The 18,163-nt window shown below is 51.2% G+C and overlaps 3 protein-coding genes across 3 annotated transcripts; 2 read left to right on the top strand and 1 right to left on the bottom strand.

Moving 5' to 3' along the window:
• The first annotated feature begins 852 nt into the window (after nucleotides 1–852).
• Nucleotides 853–14,603, top strand: EV422DRAFT_617487 (dynein heavy chain and region D6 of dynein motor-domain-containing protein). Its single transcript, XM_053074010.1, has 18 exons — nucleotides 853–1,155; nucleotides 1,214–1,568; nucleotides 1,645–1,679; nucleotides 1,761–1,876; nucleotides 1,935–2,118; nucleotides 2,187–2,232; nucleotides 2,292–2,564; nucleotides 2,638–3,301; nucleotides 3,369–3,547; nucleotides 3,609–4,531; nucleotides 4,602–4,990; nucleotides 5,067–5,438; nucleotides 5,501–7,297; nucleotides 7,356–12,406; nucleotides 12,476–12,987; nucleotides 13,055–13,885; nucleotides 13,951–14,353; nucleotides 14,415–14,603. The coding sequence occupies exons 1-18, from the start codon at nucleotides 969–971 to the stop codon at nucleotides 14,431–14,433; spliced, it is 12,336 nt and encodes a 4,111-aa protein (XP_052928758.1). The 5' UTR covers nucleotides 853–968; the 3' UTR covers nucleotides 14,434–14,603.
• On the top strand, nucleotides 14,582–16,209 carry EV422DRAFT_517273 (protein-tyrosine phosphatase). Its single transcript, XM_053069436.1, has 4 exons — nucleotides 14,582–15,072; nucleotides 15,137–15,264; nucleotides 15,365–15,537; nucleotides 15,606–16,209. Exons 1-4 carry the CDS (start codon nucleotides 15,040–15,042, stop codon nucleotides 15,773–15,775), a joined length of 504 nt encoding a protein of 167 aa, XP_052928757.1. The 5' UTR covers nucleotides 14,582–15,039; the 3' UTR covers nucleotides 15,776–16,209.
• On the bottom strand, nucleotides 16,210–18,121 carry EV422DRAFT_517270 (uncharacterized protein). Its single transcript, XM_053069435.1, has 5 exons — nucleotides 17,936–18,121; nucleotides 17,751–17,816; nucleotides 17,525–17,654; nucleotides 16,575–17,442; nucleotides 16,210–16,502 (listed from the first exon to the last, which is right to left on the bottom strand). Exons 1-5 carry the CDS (start codon nucleotides 18,018–18,020, stop codon nucleotides 16,491–16,493), a joined length of 1,161 nt encoding a protein of 386 aa, XP_052928756.1. The 5' UTR covers nucleotides 18,021–18,121; the 3' UTR covers nucleotides 16,210–16,490.
• Between the last annotated feature and the right edge of the window lie 42 nt (nucleotides 18,122–18,163).

Below are 18,163 nucleotides of genomic sequence, written 5' to 3'. Positions count from 1 at the left end.
CGAAGGATAGCGCAATTTCTTTGCAAGGAATACAAACCTCCCGTTCGTCGCCCGAGAGTTGACGTTATGTTGATTCTAGAACTTCATGCTTCTGGATTTAGGGTGCAGCAGACGCATTGACTCCAGAACGTGGGAGCCGCTGTATCTGTTGTCAGCTGTTAGACCCTCATGGCGAGTGTGGGGAGCACTGACATGGACAGAACGGCAAACTGACGAGCGTTGCATGCGGAGCAACCGATTCTAGGGGATCGAACATAGGTCAAAGTGTCGTTCCGTGCTATCCATCCTATCGTCCTTTTCGAGCACAGCGCAACACCATTGTCAAGCGAAATCGTGATGATGAAGCCAATTTGCGCCTGTGCTATTTCGAGATCGAAGCTTCTCCTGAACAGTCATCGCATGTGCAGGGCAGTGCTTTTGCACGCAGTCTGATATGCCCCAGTGCGTTTCCTCGTTCATTCGGATGTATTAGAAGATGATATATTGTTACTGCAGGAGACATCGGAGTAACATGTAAAGATGATCACCCCTAGGCATACAACAGCTCGACTGGTATGAGGGTTGACAAAGTATGCACAGGAAGGCTGGCAGCGGAGAGGCACTCCTCCGCAGCCCATGAATAAACTGCACCCTTACAATTCATTTTCTTCAATTTCAAGCGTACCTATGAATCCGTTCTTGAGCTTCAAGTCCAAGTGGGCAAATTCGCAGTAGTTCCGGTCGCCTTAGTAGCATCGAGTTCACAGGCGGGAGGCTTACCTGATTTTGACAGCGCGACTGACGGCAGATACGAGAGTCGGTCATTTCATTTTCCTTCTCCGACTCGGATTTCAAAGGCACCCGAAAAGACAGGGCTTTCCCACCATATCGCCCTTTGACGCACAAAGCTGCAGACTTTTTGAGTCTCAATTTATATAGCGAAAGCAGGACGTTTGGAGAAAGCTGTGCACAGCTTCCATACTTACAATATGGCGGCCCTCGCTCCGGCTCAAGAGGGCTCAATACAAACGCCATTCCTTCCAGAGCTAGCAGCAGTGTCCAGTCAAGGACGCCACCAAAATGCGGTCAATGAAACTTGGCACCCGTCGGAGTCCGAGGAGGAACAGCGACAGAGAACGGTCGCATCGGTGAGGAAGAAGGCATCCACTTTACGAGGTATGGATCTATGCAGGATGGCGCAACAGGCTGTTATTGAACGTTTAGTGAATCGCAGAGCTTATCGAATCGTCCCGGAACGCACGCAACTATTCTACCACCGCTGCACTACCACCCGGCCTCGCGAGCCAAATTAAGGTCCACCCACCCTCCCCTCGAAAGAAACGAGGGCATCATGTCCACCATGTGGTCGTGGAAGATCCAGCAATGAGATTGGAGAAGGCTCGAATGGGGTACTCGAACGTCAAAGCGTTTGTGGACCTCGGCGGTTTCCACGAAGCGAGGGTGGATCGGCGGGAAGCGTCACTCACGCAGGAGGGCGCTGTCTCACTGGGCAGCGTGGAAATGGATGGGCATAATGCGGATCCGGGACGCGGAACGGACTTTCGAGAGAAGCTGGTAGATTTTCTGATGTAAGGGGACACACAGAGAGGGCAGAGTCGATGTTGATGAAAGTTTGATTGCTGACGGATGTGCGAAACCGTATAGAGATCAACAAAACGCAAAAGCGCAAAATGGGACAGGTCAGACTGAAAATCGCAGCGCATGAATTTCGATGAAGGCTAACCCCATATCGGTTTACCCGCCTCATCTCCACCCTTTAGATGAAACGGCAGAAATGCTAATCCTGAACATGGCGAGCAACTACAAGCCCGATGTCAAGACACTGCCACCCAGCCGGAAGTTTGCGTCGGAAGAAGGCGAGCTGGAGATGGTGGAGGTGAGCGAGACAACCAGATGCACAGAAGCAAACTTACCAGCTAATCCCACCGTCGCAGGCCTTTTACAACTACTTCGATCGAATCATTCGGTCACATACGGACAGTGACCTAAGCCGTGACTGGGTGACACATATAATGGATAGCATCCCGGCATTTTTAGTGGAGCGCTACCCCGGCATGACAGCCGACCTGCTGGAGGATGTGCGGCAGTCATACAGTGAGAGCGGGAAGCAATCAGCAGGTACGATCTTATTCAGGGCAAAAGGTAGATACGGAACCTTGGCACATATAGGCTCACTTTTTCAATAGTGGATCACATTCTAAAACGAGGCACTAAGACGCTGGAAGACCCAGAGTGAGTGCGAACTCTGCCAGAGACGATTGTGTGGCTCCATCTCTGACGCCATCCCACAGGGTCCGCAAACATCCAGCATTCGCACAGGAACAGATCGTATTCCCGTCTCCGTGGCGCGAAACTTTCTTGGAGAATAAAGCCAAGCTTGCAAAAATCCTACACATCACCCACCCGCTGATGGTCAAGATGCTGGAGCTGTGGTTGCAGTATGACAAGCTGCGGTTCGTCGATATCGCAGAGGTCAACATCCAGGCTGAGCCGTTCAGGATATCGGGATTCCGCAGCCTTGTGCTCGTGAACGCTGAAAAGTGCAGGGAACGACTACTCAACGGGCATGTACTACGAAGCGTATGCCTCTTACTTCTGGAGACGCTCGCCTTGCTTACCGTGCCTCACTAATTACAGGTGGTACATTACCATCCTACGAGATTTCGTCGACACGTTCATAAAAAGCGATCGGAGAAGAGCAGCCGTCGCAAAGCCGCCAGATAGCTTCTTCCGGTCGGCTGAGATTATGGTCTATAAAGAAGTGCGGTCTACCATCGCGCAGTCTTTGGAAGACTATCTATCGCTCTTCCAAGGCCCGCCACCAGCAACCGCGTTGACCAATCCTGCGCTTTCTCTCGGAAAGCACGGTCCTCGCTTCTTGATGCGATTATGGCTCAACACCGTGAACGCTATCGAGTTTGACCCGCCCTTCGCTGACATCTCCGAAGCTATCGTCGAGGCACTGAATTACGTCGTAAGAACCGTAGAGTCGATGCCGCGGATAGGTAAAATGGTCTTCGGACCTATCGGCGAAAAAATCTTGGATGGCACTCTCACAGCGGGAACAGACTTGCTCAAACTTATGGCGATGGATGGCTCGGATGAGATTAGAATTGCTTTGGAAGAGGGAGTGGTGGACCACGCCACCAAGAAGGTGGAGAAATACGCTGCTGAATGCTACGCGGTCGTAGAGGAGGTCGTCAAGAAGTATGACATTTACGAGCACATCTACACGCACAAGGTCGACGCCGAAGTTGATGAGTTTATAGCTGGGCAGCACACCTTTGAGGAGTTCGCAGTGGTATGAGCAATTGGATCGAAAGGGACGGGCGTATGCGCAAAGTTCTCACCATGCATCTGTCTTGTAGGAGATAGAAAAGTACCGGGCGCTGGCGTCTTCGATACTTTCGATCGCACGACGAGTGGAATTGCCGATGATCGAGCTGAATTGTGATGAATTGCACAAAAGCTTGGCATCTCGTGTAGTTGCAATATCGAATAAGTTCCTAAAGGAGATTACGCGCCAGATTGCGGAGCATCAGAGAAGGTTCGTCACCTCAACCTTGGTCAGAGTTTTTGACATGTCTGATCCTCTCTGCTTCCTTCAGTATTTGCGCCCGATACCAGGAGATCGAGAACCACGCGTTGAGAGTGCCAGAAAACTTCAAGGAGATGGCCGATCAGATGGAGTACATGGAGCTGGTTCGCAACGAACACCTACCCGCGCTACTGACGGAGCTCGAGGAAGCACGCTCGCGGCTTATGTACATTATGAACTTCTCGGCCCTGGACCCTGAACAAATGAAGCTCAACAATGTCACATTCACATGGCCACAGCGAATCATCCCTATCCTTGAGCGACACGCTCAGATCATAGGGGCTGCTCGAGAAAAGAACGAAGCTAATCTCAAGGAGAGGCGCACAAAGTTCGAGGCAGAGCTTGATGAGTTCCAGAAACAGGTGGAGGAGCTCAAGGAGGTTGGGGATCTGGACGAAATGCCATTCTACGTCAAGAAGGTGCAGACCCTCGCGAAGCAGCTCCAATCGGCTGCTGACACCATTGCCACTTTCAACAAAGAGGAGCAGCTCTTCGGATGGAGTGTTACGGTTTACCCCCAGCGGAAGAAGATTATGCAGCTCCTGGAGCCATATCAAGCTCTCTATACAACTGCGGTAAATTTCCAAAAGTCGTACAAGCGATGGATGGACGGCAACCTGCTCGAACTGGATGCCGAGCAAATTGAAGGCGAGGTGGACGGTCTGAAGCGCGAGATCTACCGTCTCCTCGGTGGGCTCGTTCAAGACGCAGCGCCGCAGAATATTGCCAAGCAAGTGCGGGAGAAGATTGATGAGTTCATGGTCAACTTGCCGCTGATCCATGTCCTGTGCAATCCGGGGATGAGAGATCGTCATTGGGCGCAGATGAGCGTGGCGGCCAACCAGGAGATCAAGCCTGATGGCACTACCAGTCTGCGGAAGATGTTGAAACTGAACTTGGAGCCCTTTTTGGAGCCGTTCCAGGAGATTAGCGGTGAGAGAAAAATGTCATCTCGTTCAAAATTGGGTACCCGCACTGATACAAGTTTTAAACAACCCTTCAGACGCCGCATCGAAGGAATACACTCTCGAAAAGAACATGACAAAGATGTTCACCGAGTGGGAACCTCTGCTCTTCAACCTCCTTCCTTACCGCGAGTCGGGCACATTCATTTTGGCAGGCGTCGACGAACCTCAGCAGCTGTTGGACGATCAAATTGTAAAGACCCAATCCATGCGCGGATCGCCATACATCAAGCCTTTCGAGCAGCAGATTAAGGATTGGGAGCGGCGTCTTCTGCACACACAGGAGATCATTGACGAATGGCTCAAGGTGCAAGCGACGTGGTTGTATTTGGAGCCCATTTTTAGTAGCGAGGATATCATGAACCAGATGCCGGAGGAAGGCAGAAAGTTCAAGGCTGTGGATGAGACTTGGAGGAAGCTGATGTCGGTAGGTTTGCCGGCTCTTCCGCTTTCTTGAATCAAGATGGGAAAAATTACATCTAACTTACTCCCCTACATCGCAGGTCGTGAACGAGGACCGACATATTTTGAAAGTGACCGAAATCGGACAAATCCTGGAAGATCTCCAGCGCAACAACGTTCTTTTAGAAGCCATTCTCAAGGGTCTGAACAATTATCTCGAGATCAAGAGGTTGTTCTTCCCTCGATTCTTCTTCTTATCCAACGATGAGATGCTCGAAATTCTCAGTGAAACGAAAGACCCGACTCGCGTGCAACCACATCTGAAGAAATGCTTTGAAGGCGTTGCTCAGTTAGAGTTCGATAGTAAGATGGACATTCTCGCTCTTTGCTCGAGTGAGAAGGAGCGGCTTGAGCTGGTGGAGAAGGTATCCACCGCAGATGCGAAGGGGAGTGTCGAGAGATGGCTCTCAAATGTAAGATTGTACGTGTGTCTTTGTCTGACACCCGTTCCAAGATGCTCACCTGTGCCCACCAGGTCGAAAAAGCCATGTTACAGAGCGTCCGATATCAGATCGAGGAGGCGTACTATGACTATCAAAAGCGGCCGCGAGAGCAATGGGTGCTGGACTGGCCTGGACAAGTGGTGCTCTGTGTGGGTCAGATATATTGGACACTCGGGGTTGAGCAAGCAATCAAAGAGGGACGAGGAGGCCTTGACCAGTTCTTGAAACAACTCAACGCGGAGCTCAATGAAGTGATCAAGCTTGTTCGCGGGTCTCTATCGAAAATGGCTCGTGCGACGCTGGGAGCTCTTGTCGTCATCGATGTTCACGCTCGAGATGTCGTAGCACAACTTGCGACGGATGGTCTCAAGGACGCCCTTGATTTCGATTGGCTGGCTCAGTTGAGGTATTACTGGGAGGAAGACACCGTGCGGGTGAAGATGATCAACGCTCATAAGGAGTATGGCTACGAATACTTGGGCAACTCTCCAAGACTGGTCATCACGCCATTGACCGATCGATGTTATCGGACGCTTTTCGGCGCCCTCCACTTGAATTTGGGAGGAGCTCCCGAAGGACCCGCTGGGACGGGAAAGACGGAGACAACGAAGGATTTGGCCAAGGCCTTAGCGAAACAGTGTGTTGTCTTCAACTGTTCCGATGGCCTGGATTACCTGGCTATGGGCAAGTTCTTCAAAGGTCTTGCGGCTTCCGGGGCATGGGCATGCTTCGATGAATTCAACCGTATTGATTTGGAGGTGCTTTCTGTCGTCGCTCAACAAATCTTGACAATCCAACGTGCGATTGCTGCGAATCTCGCTGAATTCGTTTTTGAGGGTACAAAGCTAAGTCTCAAGCCAACATGTGCCGTATTCATTACGATGAACCCTGGTTATGCGGGTCGGTCAGAGCTTCCGGACAATCTCAAGGCTCTTTTCCGGACTGTGGCTATGATGGTGCCCGACTACACCCTCATCGGCGAAATCACGCTGTACTCCTTCGGTTTTATTGAAGCCAGGAACTTATCACGTAAGATTGCGGCGACATACAGGTTGTGCTCCGAGCAGTTGTCGAGTCAAGATCATTACGACTATGGAATGCGTGCAGTGAAGAGTGTGCTGACAGCGGCCGGGAATCTCAAGTTGAAGTATCCTGACGAAGATGAGAACATACTGGTACTCCGGTCGATCATTGACGTCAATCTGCCCAAGTTCTTGTCGCAAGATATTGCATTGTTCAGAGGCATTGCTTCTGACCTCTTCCCCGGTGTGCGGTTACCAAAGCCAGACTACGCCGTGCTGGAGTCTGCGATTGAGATTGCTTGCAAGAAGCTCAAATTCCAACTCGTTCCGGCCTTTTTGGAGAAGATCATTCAGCTTTACGAGATGATGCTGGTGCGTCACGGATTCATGCTGGTTGGAGAGCCATTCGGGGGAAAGACGGCCTCGTACCGAGTGCTAGCCGAAGCGCTCACAGCGCTTGGAGGTCAAGAAGGACAGGGAATCCCCGATGCTGAATGGCTGAAGGTACAATATAAAGTCATCAACCCGAAAGCCATTTCTATGGGTCAGCTTTACGGACAATTTGATCCCGTCTCTCATGAATGGACCGACGGTGTCCTTGCGACAAGTTTCCGGAGTTACGCGAATAGCACCAGTCCTGATCGCAAGTGGGTGATCTTTGACGGACCTGTTGATGCGATTTGGGTCGAGAACATGAACACAGTCCTGGACGATAATAAGAAGCTCTGTCTTATGAGTGGAGAGATCATTCAGCTGTCCAACACCATGAGCTTGGTTTTCGAGGTCATGGATCTGGCAGTAGCTTCGGTAAGAGGGTATTCGTGTGCATCTGTTCTTCTTTCATCTGCTAATCGAGAATGTCTAGCCTGCAACGGTCAGTCGATGTGGAATGGTATATCTGGAGCCGGAACGCATTGGATGGAGGCCGCTTCTGAAGTCCTGGCTGGAAGCCATCACGTTCTTGGGCGATGTTCACATTCAAACAATCGAGCGTCTATTCGAGACATTTGTCCCTCCAGCATTAAGCTGTCTCCGTCGCGAATGCAAGGAATTGTCCCCTACCACTGATATTGGACTCGTCAATTCTCTGCTGAGACTGCTGGGCAGCACGTTCGATAATATCATAGATCGGGAAGCCACGGTCAACAATGCGGACCCGAACTTGAAGCGACAGCTCGAATGCAAGTTCTTATTCTGCGTCTATTGGACCATCGGAGGAAGCGTGGATCAACAGAGTCAAGCAAAGTTTGACGCCAGCATCCGAAAAGTTATTGAGGCGTTGCCAGAGCCGTTAGTACTGGAACTGCCGACAGAGGGAACGCTTTACGATTACATGTTCCAAAGCGAAGACGAGGATCGTTGGGTACCATGGCTTAGCACAATAGAGCGGAAACCCATACCAGCTAACGCGGAGTTCAACGATATCCTCATCCCAACCAAGGATACTGCTCGTTACAATTATTTGATGGACTTGATGATCACTCACGACATTGGCTTCCTGCTCGTTGGGCCAACCGGAACAGGAAAATCGAAATACGTATCAAACAAACTCTTGACCGGAGTCGCGAAAGAGAAATATACGCCGATGTTTGTGGGCTTCTCCGCGCGTACCAGCGCTGCACAAACGCAAGACTTGGTGATGTCCAAACTGGACAAGCGAAGAAAGGGGGTCTATGGGCCTGGGGTCGGAAGGAAGGTTTTGATCTTCATTGACGATCTGAACATGCCCGCGAAAGAACAATATGGTGCTCAGCCTCCGATAGAACTGTTCAGGCAATGGCTCGATCATGGGAACTGGTATGATAAGAAGGACACATCCAAGATCGAGTTGGTTGACATTCAACTTCTCGCGGCTATGGGCCCACCGGGAGGAGGCCGGAATGTCATCACACCGAGATTCCAGCGTCACTTCAACCAGATTGTGATAAATTCTTTTGATACCCCTACCATGGGCCGTATTTTCAACACAATCCTGGACTGGCATTTTGGGCGACTCGAATTTACCGAGGAAATCCGAGGTCTCGCAGCAAACGTTGTGGACGCCACAGCAAGCATATTCCAATGGACGGTGCAGAATCTGCTGCCTACTCCAGCGAAAACGCATTATACGTTCAACTTGCGTGATTTCGCGCGTGTGATTCAAGGCATCGTTCTTTCGCGCCCGAACGTCTTCAAGACTCCGGACACGATTCTCCGATTATGGGTCCATGAAGTATATCGCGTATACTATGATCGTTTGGTCACGGACGATGATCGCTACAATATGTTCAGCTACGTCCTGGAGGTCGTCAAGGACAAATTTGACAAGGAGCCGGACGAAGTGTTCGCCCATCTTGCCACGGGACAAGAAGAAAATGGCAAGAAGATGCTGATGGAAGATGACATGCGCGGTCTGATGTTTGGCGATTTCTTGAGCAAAAGAGTTCCCAACAGTGATCCCGATTATGCCGAGCTGACGGATTTCGAGAAAATCCGGGAGACGGTCCAGGCTCAGCTGGAAGAATACAATCAGATCAAGAAGGCCAAACTGAACCTGGTTCTTTTCAGATTCGCAATCGAACATATTTCGAGAATATGCCGCATCTTGAAGCTTCCTGGTGGAAATGCGCTTGTCGTCGGTGTCGGAGGCAGTGGCCGACAAAGCTTGTCGAGGCTAGCCGCTTTCATATGCCAATATGAATTGTACCAAATCGAAATCTCGAAGCAGTATACGCGAGTCGAGTGGAGAGAAGATCTGAAAAAGATGCTTATCCTTGCGGGGGCGGATAACAAAAAGACGGTCTTCTTGTTCCCGGATACCCAGATCAAAGAGGAGTCATTCATCGAGGATGTTAGCAGTCTGCTGAATGCCGGCGACGTGCCGAACCTGTTCGCGGCAGACGAACGGCAGAACATCATTGATCGTGTCATGTCAGATGCGCAGGAGCAAGACAGGGCAGGTGATGGAAGCCCCACAGCGCTCTACAACTATTTCATTGAGCGTGTGAAGAGCAATCTCCACATCGTACTCTGCATGAGTCCCATCGGAGATGCCTTCCGCGCTCGACTGCGTCAGTTCTCTTCGCTTGTGAACTGCTGTACGATTGACTGGTTCCAGGCATGGCCGGATGACGCCTTACAAGCAGTTGCTCGTCAGTTCTTGAGTGAGATGGAACTCAGCGATTCTGTTCGGCTTTCGGTGGTTGACATGTGCAAGCATTTCCATCAGAGCTCTATGGCGCTTTCGACCAAGTACCTCTCGGCTCTGGCCAGGCATAACTACGTTACGCCGACCAGTTACTTGGAGTTGCTCTACGCCTATAAAGATCTGCTTACGGCTAAGAGGGAGGAAATTTCAGCGGTGAAGCGGCGCTATGTCGGTGGTTTGGACAAACTTCAATTCGCCGCCGAGCAGATTAGTCGGATGCAAGTCGACTTGACGAATCTCACCCCTCAATTGAAGAAGACGTCTGAGGAGACTGTGGAAATGTTGGAAAAGATTGCCAAAGAATCAGTGGAAGTGGAGGCCACCAAGGAAACCGTTTCAGCTGATGAGGCCATCGCAGCTTCGAAAGCGGAACAGGCATCCGCCATCAAGAGCGAATGTGAGAATGATCTTGCTCAGGCGCTTCCATTGCTGAACGCAGCATTATCGGCTCTCGACACTTTAAAGAAATCCGACATCGACCTTGTCAAGTCCATGAAGAACCCGCCAGAGGGTGTCAAGCTCGTCATGGAGGCGGTTTGCGTGATGAAAGATATCAAGCCGGACAGGATCCCGGATCCGTCGGGATCAGGTAAAATGGTCCTTGACTACTGGAAAACATCTCTCAAGATCCTCGGGGACCCGAAATTCCTGGAAGGTCTCAAAGCTTTCGACAAAGACGACATCCCTGCGCACGTTATCAAGGCGATTCGGGCAAAGTACATACCCAATCCTGAATTCAAGCCGGAAAAGGTGCGAAACGCTTCTTCGGCCGCGGAAGGACTTTGTAACTGGATTATCGCAATGGAGGCCTATGATCGAGTCGCGAAGGAAGTGGCACCTAAACAAATCGCTCTCGCGCACGCTGAGGCTGAATTGGCTGAGACTATGGCGGGTCTAGCTGAAAAGAGGGCGCAACTCAAAGCGGTCTTGGATCGGTTGCAAGCACTAAATGACAATCTGCAAGCGCTCTCCGAGAAGAAAGAAAGACTCGAAAAGGAGGTGAAGAGTTGTGAGGAGCAACTCGATCGCGCGCAGAAGCTATTGGGAGGTCTAGGAGGAGAGAAACAGCGCTGGACGCAAGTCGTTGGCAATCTTGACCAAGTGCTGTTTAACCTGACTGGCGACGTCTTGATCTCCGCTGGAGTCATCGCATACCTCGGAGCGTTCACAAAGCTGTATAGACAGGAGTGCATCAGCGAGTGGATATCGACACTCAAGAAGGCCAACATCCCGTGTTCCGACACGTTCTCCTTGGCGAAAGTTCTTGGTGATCCCATTCTGATCCGCGCTTGGAACATCGCTGGGTTACCATCGGACGCATTCTCCGTGGACAACGGAATCATCGTCAAGAATGCCAGAAGGTGGCCTCTGATGATTGACCCACAAGGACAAGCGAACAAATGGGTCAAGAATATGGAGAAGGAGAACAACCTCCAAATTATCAAGCTGACAGATGCTGACTATGTGAGGAATCTCGAGAACGCCATTCAGTTTGGTGCTCCGGTCCTGCTAGAGAACGTTAAAGAAGAGCTGGACCCCGTTCTTGACAGCGTGCTTCAGAAGCAAACCTTCAAATCGGGAGGCGCCACATGCATTCGATTGGGAGATGCTGTGATCGAGTGGTCAGAGAACTTCCGGCTGTATATCACGACAAAACTGAGGAATCCGCATTACTTACCAGAAGTGGCCGTCAAGGTGTCGCTGCTCAACTTCATGATCACCCCGGAAGGTTTGGAAGACCAGTTGCTCGGTATCGTAGTCACAAAGGAACGGCCAGAGCTCGAAGAAGAAAAGACGCAGCTGATCTTGCAAGGCGCCGAGAACAAAAAGCGGTTGAAGGAAATTGAGGATCGTATCCTTGAGATCCTGTCATCTTCAGAAGGCAATATTCTGGAGAACGAGACTGCCATCGAGGTCCTCTCATCGTCGAAAGAGCTTTCGAAAGAACTCAACGACAAGCAGAAGATTGCGGAAGAGACTGAACGCAAAATCGATGAGACACGAAACTCCTACCGCCCCATCGCCAACCACTCGGCAGCCCTCTACTTCTGCATCGCTGACCTGGCCAATATCGATCCAATGTACCAATACTCGCTCACGTGGTTCATAGACCTGTTCATCAACGGCATCGCGCTTTCGCCAAAGTCCGGGGTCTTGAAACGTCGTTTGAAGAATCTCGAGTCGTACTTCACCTACTCACTCTACCTTAACGTCTGCCGGTCTTTATTCGAGAAGGACAAGCTGTTGTTCTCATTCCTGCTGTGTTCCGTCATCCTGAAGAACCGAAAGGAGTTGGATGATGCAGAGTTCCAGCATCTATTGACAGGGGGAATCAGCGTCGGATCGCCGGCTATGGCAAACCCCGACCCGTCTCTTTTGTCCGAAAAAGCTTGGTCGGAACTGTACCGTATGTCGGATTTGCCGGCATTCACGGGATTGCGAGACGAGTTCTCTGGCGCGGAATGGAAGATCTGGGTCGAGAGCAGCGATCCTCAAGATCTTCCTCTACCTGGCAAATGGGCGTCTGCCAACGAGTTCCAGAGGACGTTGGTGGTCAGGGCATTGCGGCCAGAACGCATCGTCCCTGCAGTCCAGGAGTTTGTGAAAGTCAAACTGGGACAAAAGTTCATTGAGCCGCCAACCTTCGACTTGGCGGGAAGTTTCGAAGATTCGAATCATCGCTCTGCATTGATTTTCGTGCTTTCGCCGGGTGTTGACCCAATGGCACAGTGAGTGAAAGCTACAAATACGGAATGTGTTGTCCCTTCTTGATCTGAGCCACTTTTATCTACTCTTAGGTTGCTCAAATTTGCAGAAGACAAGGGGTACAGCGGCTCAAAATGCCAATCTATATCCCTCGGTCAAGGCCAGGGTCCGATCGCAGCTTCCATGGTCAGAGAAGCGCAAAAAGCCGGAACTTGGGTCGTACTGCAGAACTGTCACTTGGCAGTCAGCTGGCTTCCAGCTCTCGAGAAGATCGTGGACGACATGAGCACTGAGGCTGTCACTGTCCACAAAGACTTTCGCTTGTGGCTGACATCTTATCCGAGCCCCAAGTTCCCAGCTAGTATCTTGCAGGGAGGGGTCAAGATGACGAATGAGCCGCCCAAGGGATTGAAAGCGAATTTGTTGAAAAGCTTCTTGGGAGACTTGATCAGCGATGAGAAGTTCTTCAATGCCTGCAACAAACCGAATGAGTGGGAGAAGCTACTATTCGGATTGTGCACCTTCCATGCGGTTGTTCAAGAAAGGAGGAACTTCGGACCGCTTGGATGGAATATCCCGTATGAGTTCAACGAGTCTGATCTTCGTAAGTTCAAACGATTGCGCTGTACCACCACTTTGGTTGAACGCCTCCTAACACATTTGTCGTTCAGGTATCAGCATGCGTCAATTGCAAATGTTCTTGAACGAGTACAACGAAGTGCCATTCAAAGCGATCGCATACCTCACAGGAGAGTGCAATTACGGCGGAAGAGTCACGGATGACTGGGACCGTCGAACACTCATGAATCTTCTGACGACATTCTACACTCCCTCGATTGTGGAAGACCCGAACTACAAATTCTCTGCGTCGGGAGTTTACTACGCGCCTCCGAAGGGCAAGTACGAGAACTACCTGGAATACATCCGATCATTACCGCTAAACCAGAATCCGGAGATCTTCGGTATCCACGAAAACGGAGATATCGCACGACAACTGGCCGAGACGAGAAGCCTATTTGAGAGTGTGCTGTCTACACAGGAGCGCAGCGTTGGTGGTGGCGCGGGCCTGAAGACCAGCGATGAGATCCTTGTGGAAGTGGCAACGGACATCCTGTCTCGCATTCCAGCGACGTTCAACATCGAGGAGGCTGCGCGGAAGTTCCCCGTCAGCTACGAGGAGAGCATGAACACAGTGCTGATCCAAGAAATGATTCGCTTCAATCGCCTGATTCAGGTCGTTTTGGTCAGTTTGGTCAACGTGCAAAAGGCCATTCGTGGCTTAGTAGTCATGAGCGCAGAACTGGAAGAAGTGTGCAAAAGCATTCTGACGGGCAGATTACCCGCGATGTGGGCCTCTAAGAGTTACCCGAGTCTCAAGCCATTGGGAGGATACGTCAATGACCTGGTCGCCAGAATTGCATTCTTCAAGAACTGGCTTGACACTGGAAACCCGAAAGTCTTCTGGATGAGTGGATTCTTCTTCACTCAGTCCTTCATCACTGGTATGTACAGCGCGATTGATGTACCCCAGTGGGCAAACGAAGTGTTGAACCTTACACTTCCACAGCGACCCTACAGAACTACGCTCGGCGCTACACCATCCCAATTGATGAGCTGGGGCTAAACTTTGAAGTTCTGAAGATTAACGCATCAGAAGTGACGGAAGCACCACAAGACGGCGTATACGTGACGGGCCTGTACTTGGAAGGAGCGCGATGGAATTCAGATGCGGGCGTGATTGCTGAATCCCATCCCAAGGTTCTCTACGATCTTCTACCGGTGATTTGGTTCAAACCATGCAAGATATCAGAGCGGGCGACGACGCCTTCATACGTGTGTCCCATTTACAAGACAAGCGCGCGGAGAGGTGTTCTTTCCACAACGGGACACTCGACGAACTTCGTGATTGCCATCAGGCTGCCCAGCGATAGGCCTGAGAAGCACTGGATAATGCGGGGAGTCGCTACACTGTGAGTAATGATTCTGTTCTCGGTTCTGGCTTCCACCATTCTAACATCGGTTGATTTGCAGGCTCCAATTGGACGATTGAACGATAGAGTTATCGTCATGGGCTCATGTATATATATCCTGCTTTCTATGGTTCAAAAAGCCAGGAAGACTGCAACTGTGTCATATAGCGATTGTGCGTATTTGTGAGCGTCAACATATAAAAGGCCTGTCTTTGGCATAGCGCATACCCCTTGCACATGCATACTGGTCCTCTTCTTGACAACTGTTGTTGAGCGGAGATTCGCGCTGTCGTATCTTCCCTTCTCCCTGCTTTGCTCTTCACGCGTCGTTGGGAAGCTTGAAAACGAGACATGGTCACAGACGCTTTTCCATGTCCAGCATTCTCGACCGTTTCACACCGACATTGCAACCTCCTTAGGGTCCGCCTGTAAAGTTTACTCTCCCACGCTATCGACCCTGGACGTTCAGAAACCTGTATACGTAGTCAGCAAACTTCTAAACGAACCGGGCTCAAAACGGGACGCCAAAGCGATCTTTAACAAACAAACTCACCGTTGTCTATTGCAAACTCACGAAAGGTCTGCTGAAAAAAAGCCATAGATAGAGAAGGGGAAGCAACCTTTTCGGAGACCCTCATCGACCCTGTTTTGAAACGACACGGGATCGGCCCGTCAAAATCCTCAAGATGAGCCATTCACAGCACTACATTCCTCCACTGGTGAGCCGTCCCAGTACGCGCTGTTCGTCCCCCTTGGATTTTCTGACCGGCCCCTTGAACGTAGAACTTCGGGATGGTCGAGGAGAACCTTTACCGGTCAGGTCAACCGAATGAGCTCAACTTTCCATTTCTCGAAAAGCTGGGTCTGAAAACCGTGGTCTATCTGGCTCCCGAAGAGCCTTCTCAAAGATTGTACGTGTCTTAGAGGTGTGAATATGTTCTCGTCTGGAATGTTTTTCCCGAGTGTTTTCATGGGTGGGGTCCATAACGCTGACCTGGCCTAACTTCGCAGCGCAAACTTCGTAGAAGACCAGGATCTGACCTTATATCACGTCGGGCTGAGCGCAGGGGGCAACACCTGGGATCCCATATCCGAAGAAGTCGTTCTGGAAGCGCTTGTACATATACTCGATCCGGGAAAGTACCCGTTGATTGTGATGTGCAACCTCGGAAGACATCGGACGGGTATGTGCCTTTGCCGATATGTGTACGGTGCCAAACGTACCTCAAGCTCATCTCTGGGAACTTGATAGGAACTGTGATCGGATGCCTGCGGAAGCTGCAACGGTGGAACCTAACGTCAATATTCGAAGAGTATAGACGATACGCGGGCCCGAAAGTAAAAGTCCTGAATGAGCAGTTCATCGAGCTGTTCGATACTGATCTGGTCAGAGTGCCGTTATGTCATCCCGGGTGGTTATGAGAATGTGAGAATGCGAAAAGAACAGCTTGGAGTTCGGAGAATGGACGTAGGCTGGTCCGTATGGCATGGCGCCAGGGCATGTTGGTCGGTCGCCTCGTTCAAGGGTGCACTGATTTCTGGCGCTCACGATGAGACGCCCGGTCAGGCGGGGAAAACAGCTGGAGCACCACGCTAGTCCCATCGAACAAGGCGATATCACCATTGCTGTTTCACGGTGACATGGAACCACGCTGCTCGAGCCACAACTGATACATCCATAGCACCGGCCTCTGCGGCGTATGTACCACGAAGGTAGCTAGCGCAGAGGCAATAATCCATCCACACGCCCCAGCAAATCACGATAGTTTAGACCCGCACGACCGGGTCCAGTTAATCTGATCTAATGCGCTGCATGTTTGATCTACCCGCCGTTCGGGAGTATGTATATTAAGAACATTAGTGATCCTCGCCCCAGAAGTCAAAATGGCTATATGACATGACGTCAATCAGTGGGAGACCGGCATTGGTCGATCGGGGAGGACGACTGGCTAGAACAACTCCAAAACTGTATCCCCGGTTTGCAGTTTGTCGCCTATTGCGACGGCTGTGTAGGTACAGGTGCACTAGCGACATTGTCCTGTTCGGCGATACCCCGTAGTGCCACCTGGGCAGACCGGTGCCGGGCCTCGACCCCAATGTCCGCCTTTTTGACACAACTGCGGGGCAGCCTCTATGTTCATTGCATTGCCTTCAACAAAAATTGAAACTCGGTCAGCCTCCGCGAACTCCACATGACCGGCCAACCCCAGCCGCAACTCACCCCACTCCTCAACGCCTCCAGCGTCCTTAGTATATCAGTCGCAGTCTGCTCCGCAGCCGCAGTTCCCAACATCGGCCCGGGTCCTTGCTGTCTCAACTGCTCGATCAGCTCTGGTGGTAGCAAGTCAAACATAGCTTGCGCGTCTCCGATGGCTCCTGCTGATGGCGGTTGCTGATCGCCGAGTATGGCCTCGATCAGGTCTGATGGTGGGATAGGGCTTTGTGTTGGTGGATTTGACGCTGCCTCGGCTGATGCGTCCGTGAATGTTGGTAATGGTGTCGGGATGGTGTAGTTGGTCGGGTCGTACTCTTCCACATTCTCTTCATGTGAGGCGGCATTGGACGCGGGGTCTGGCGGGTGGGGTAAGTCCGTCATGGGTTCCTCGCGTGAGGATGGTATAACGACCTCAGATGCCGGGGCCTGCGGGATATTTCCTTTTGTCTTAATCTGGCGAGTACACTGCTCCAGCGATATCTCATCGCCTTTTAAAAACAACGCCATCTTCTCGGCAAGGGCGTTCAATACCCCGATCAGGGTTTTCCGCTCGTTGATGTCCCTCACGAGTGCGTCTCGGTACCGGTCCAGCGTTTCGACCATTTGCTCCGGGTTCTCTGCTGCTGGATTCGCTGCTGCGGATGTTGCCTCCGCCAGTTTCTGCTTTGCATCAGCCAGTTTATGCAAGCTGTTAAGGTGCTTCACTATCGCCACGGCGTCTGGGGGTATCGTTGGCGCAGTTGTATTTGAGGAGGCGGCGGGATTCTCCATGCGCTGTTTGACATCTCGCACAAAATCCTTCGAGAAGATCTGTCGCTCCTCCAAAATCGTCAATATGCGCGTTATCTTGTGCCTCGTGTCCTGCCCCGTATGTCTGTTGTGGGATTCATCGACATGGCTCTGATCAGCTCCCCAATCCCGTATGGTAGCTACTGTTGCTGCTATATAGCTCGAACCTGTAGGCATGAGGCAGCGTCTCCGGAAACACTTTGGCGAACTCCACCACAAACTCGTCGCCTTTGCGCCGGCTATTCTGGACCACATCGTTGGCCAGGTAAACGAAACTCAGTTTACGATGTGGTGGAGCTGAATCAATCGATCGATCGGAAAATTGATATCGTTAGCATACTGTATATCTCCTTGTGGCTTTCATGAAGCCCGCATTTTCCCAGGATTACACACCTTTATGCAACTCCCTAGCCCATGTCTGAACGCTTGACGCGGCATGCTTCCTATGAAACATCAGCCCTGGTAAAGTTCACGAAAGCATCAGTGTCGCTGCAAATATACCACCGCTCGGGGTGTCCACCGAGTCGCTTGCACTCCAAAGATCAACGCGTCAATTGACGAACGGTGGGCGGACCTACATTGCGAGAGAACAGTGATGCTGTCCTGAGTGTCCACCAGCTTTGCCAGCTTCTGCGTAAGGACTGCCTCGTTGTAGCTGGTCATTGCGTGCCTCGGTGATGTTCGTCTACTTTCTGTGAATTGCCTCTCCGCCTTGTGTTGGAAAGCCCTGGGAAAGCCCCGAAACTTGAAAGCCTCAAATCCGCCAAGTGCGAAGCGCGTCGGAAAGACTTCCCCACCTTCCGTGA

The sequence above is a fragment of the Fimicolochytrium jonesii genome (genome assembly GCF_025526975.1).
Source record: "Fimicolochytrium jonesii strain JEL569 chromosome Unknown EV422scaffold_3, whole genome shotgun sequence".
In the NCBI taxonomy this organism is placed as follows: Eukaryota; Fungi; Chytridiomycota; class Chytridiomycetes; order Spizellomycetales; family Powellomycetaceae; genus Fimicolochytrium; species Fimicolochytrium jonesii.
This window is presented reverse-complemented; position numbering and strand designations above follow the sequence as displayed.

Excerpts from the sequence above, each read along its gene's own strand:
- EV422DRAFT_517273 (XM_053069436.1), top strand. The coding sequence starts at position 15,040 with ATGAGCCATTCACAGCACTACATTCCTCCACTG. Across the intron at positions 15,265-15,364 it reads GAAGAGCCTTCTCAAAGATT|CGCAAACTTCGTAGAAGACC; the intron begins GTACGTGTCTTA and ends CTAACTTCGCAG. Across the intron at positions 15,538-15,605 it reads CCTCGGAAGACATCGGACGG|GAACTGTGATCGGATGCCTG; the intron begins GTATGTGCCTTT and ends GGAACTTGATAG.
- EV422DRAFT_517270 (XM_053069435.1), bottom strand. The coding sequence starts at position 18,020 with ATGACCAGCTACAACGAGGCAGTCCTTACGCAGAAGCTGGCAAAGCTG. Across the intron at positions 17,817-17,935 it reads CATCACTGTTCTCTCGCAAT|GGCTGATGTTTCATAGGAAG; the intron begins GTAGGTCCGCCC and ends GAACTTTACCAG. Across the intron at positions 17,655-17,750 it reads GGCTAGGGAGTTGCATAAAG|CTCCACCACATCGTAAACTG; the intron begins GTGTGTAATCCT and ends CGATTGATTCAG.
- EV422DRAFT_617487 (XM_053074010.1), top strand. The coding sequence starts at position 969 with ATGGCGGCCCTCGCTCCGGCTCAAGAGGGCTCAATACAAACGCCATTC. Across the intron at positions 3,302-3,368 it reads CCTTTGAGGAGTTCGCAGTG|GAGATAGAAAAGTACCGGGC; the intron begins GTATGAGCAATT and ends TCTGTCTTGTAG. Across the intron at positions 12,988-13,054 it reads GTTCAACGAGTCTGATCTTC|GTATCAGCATGCGTCAATTG; the intron begins GTAAGTTCAAAC and ends TTTGTCGTTCAG.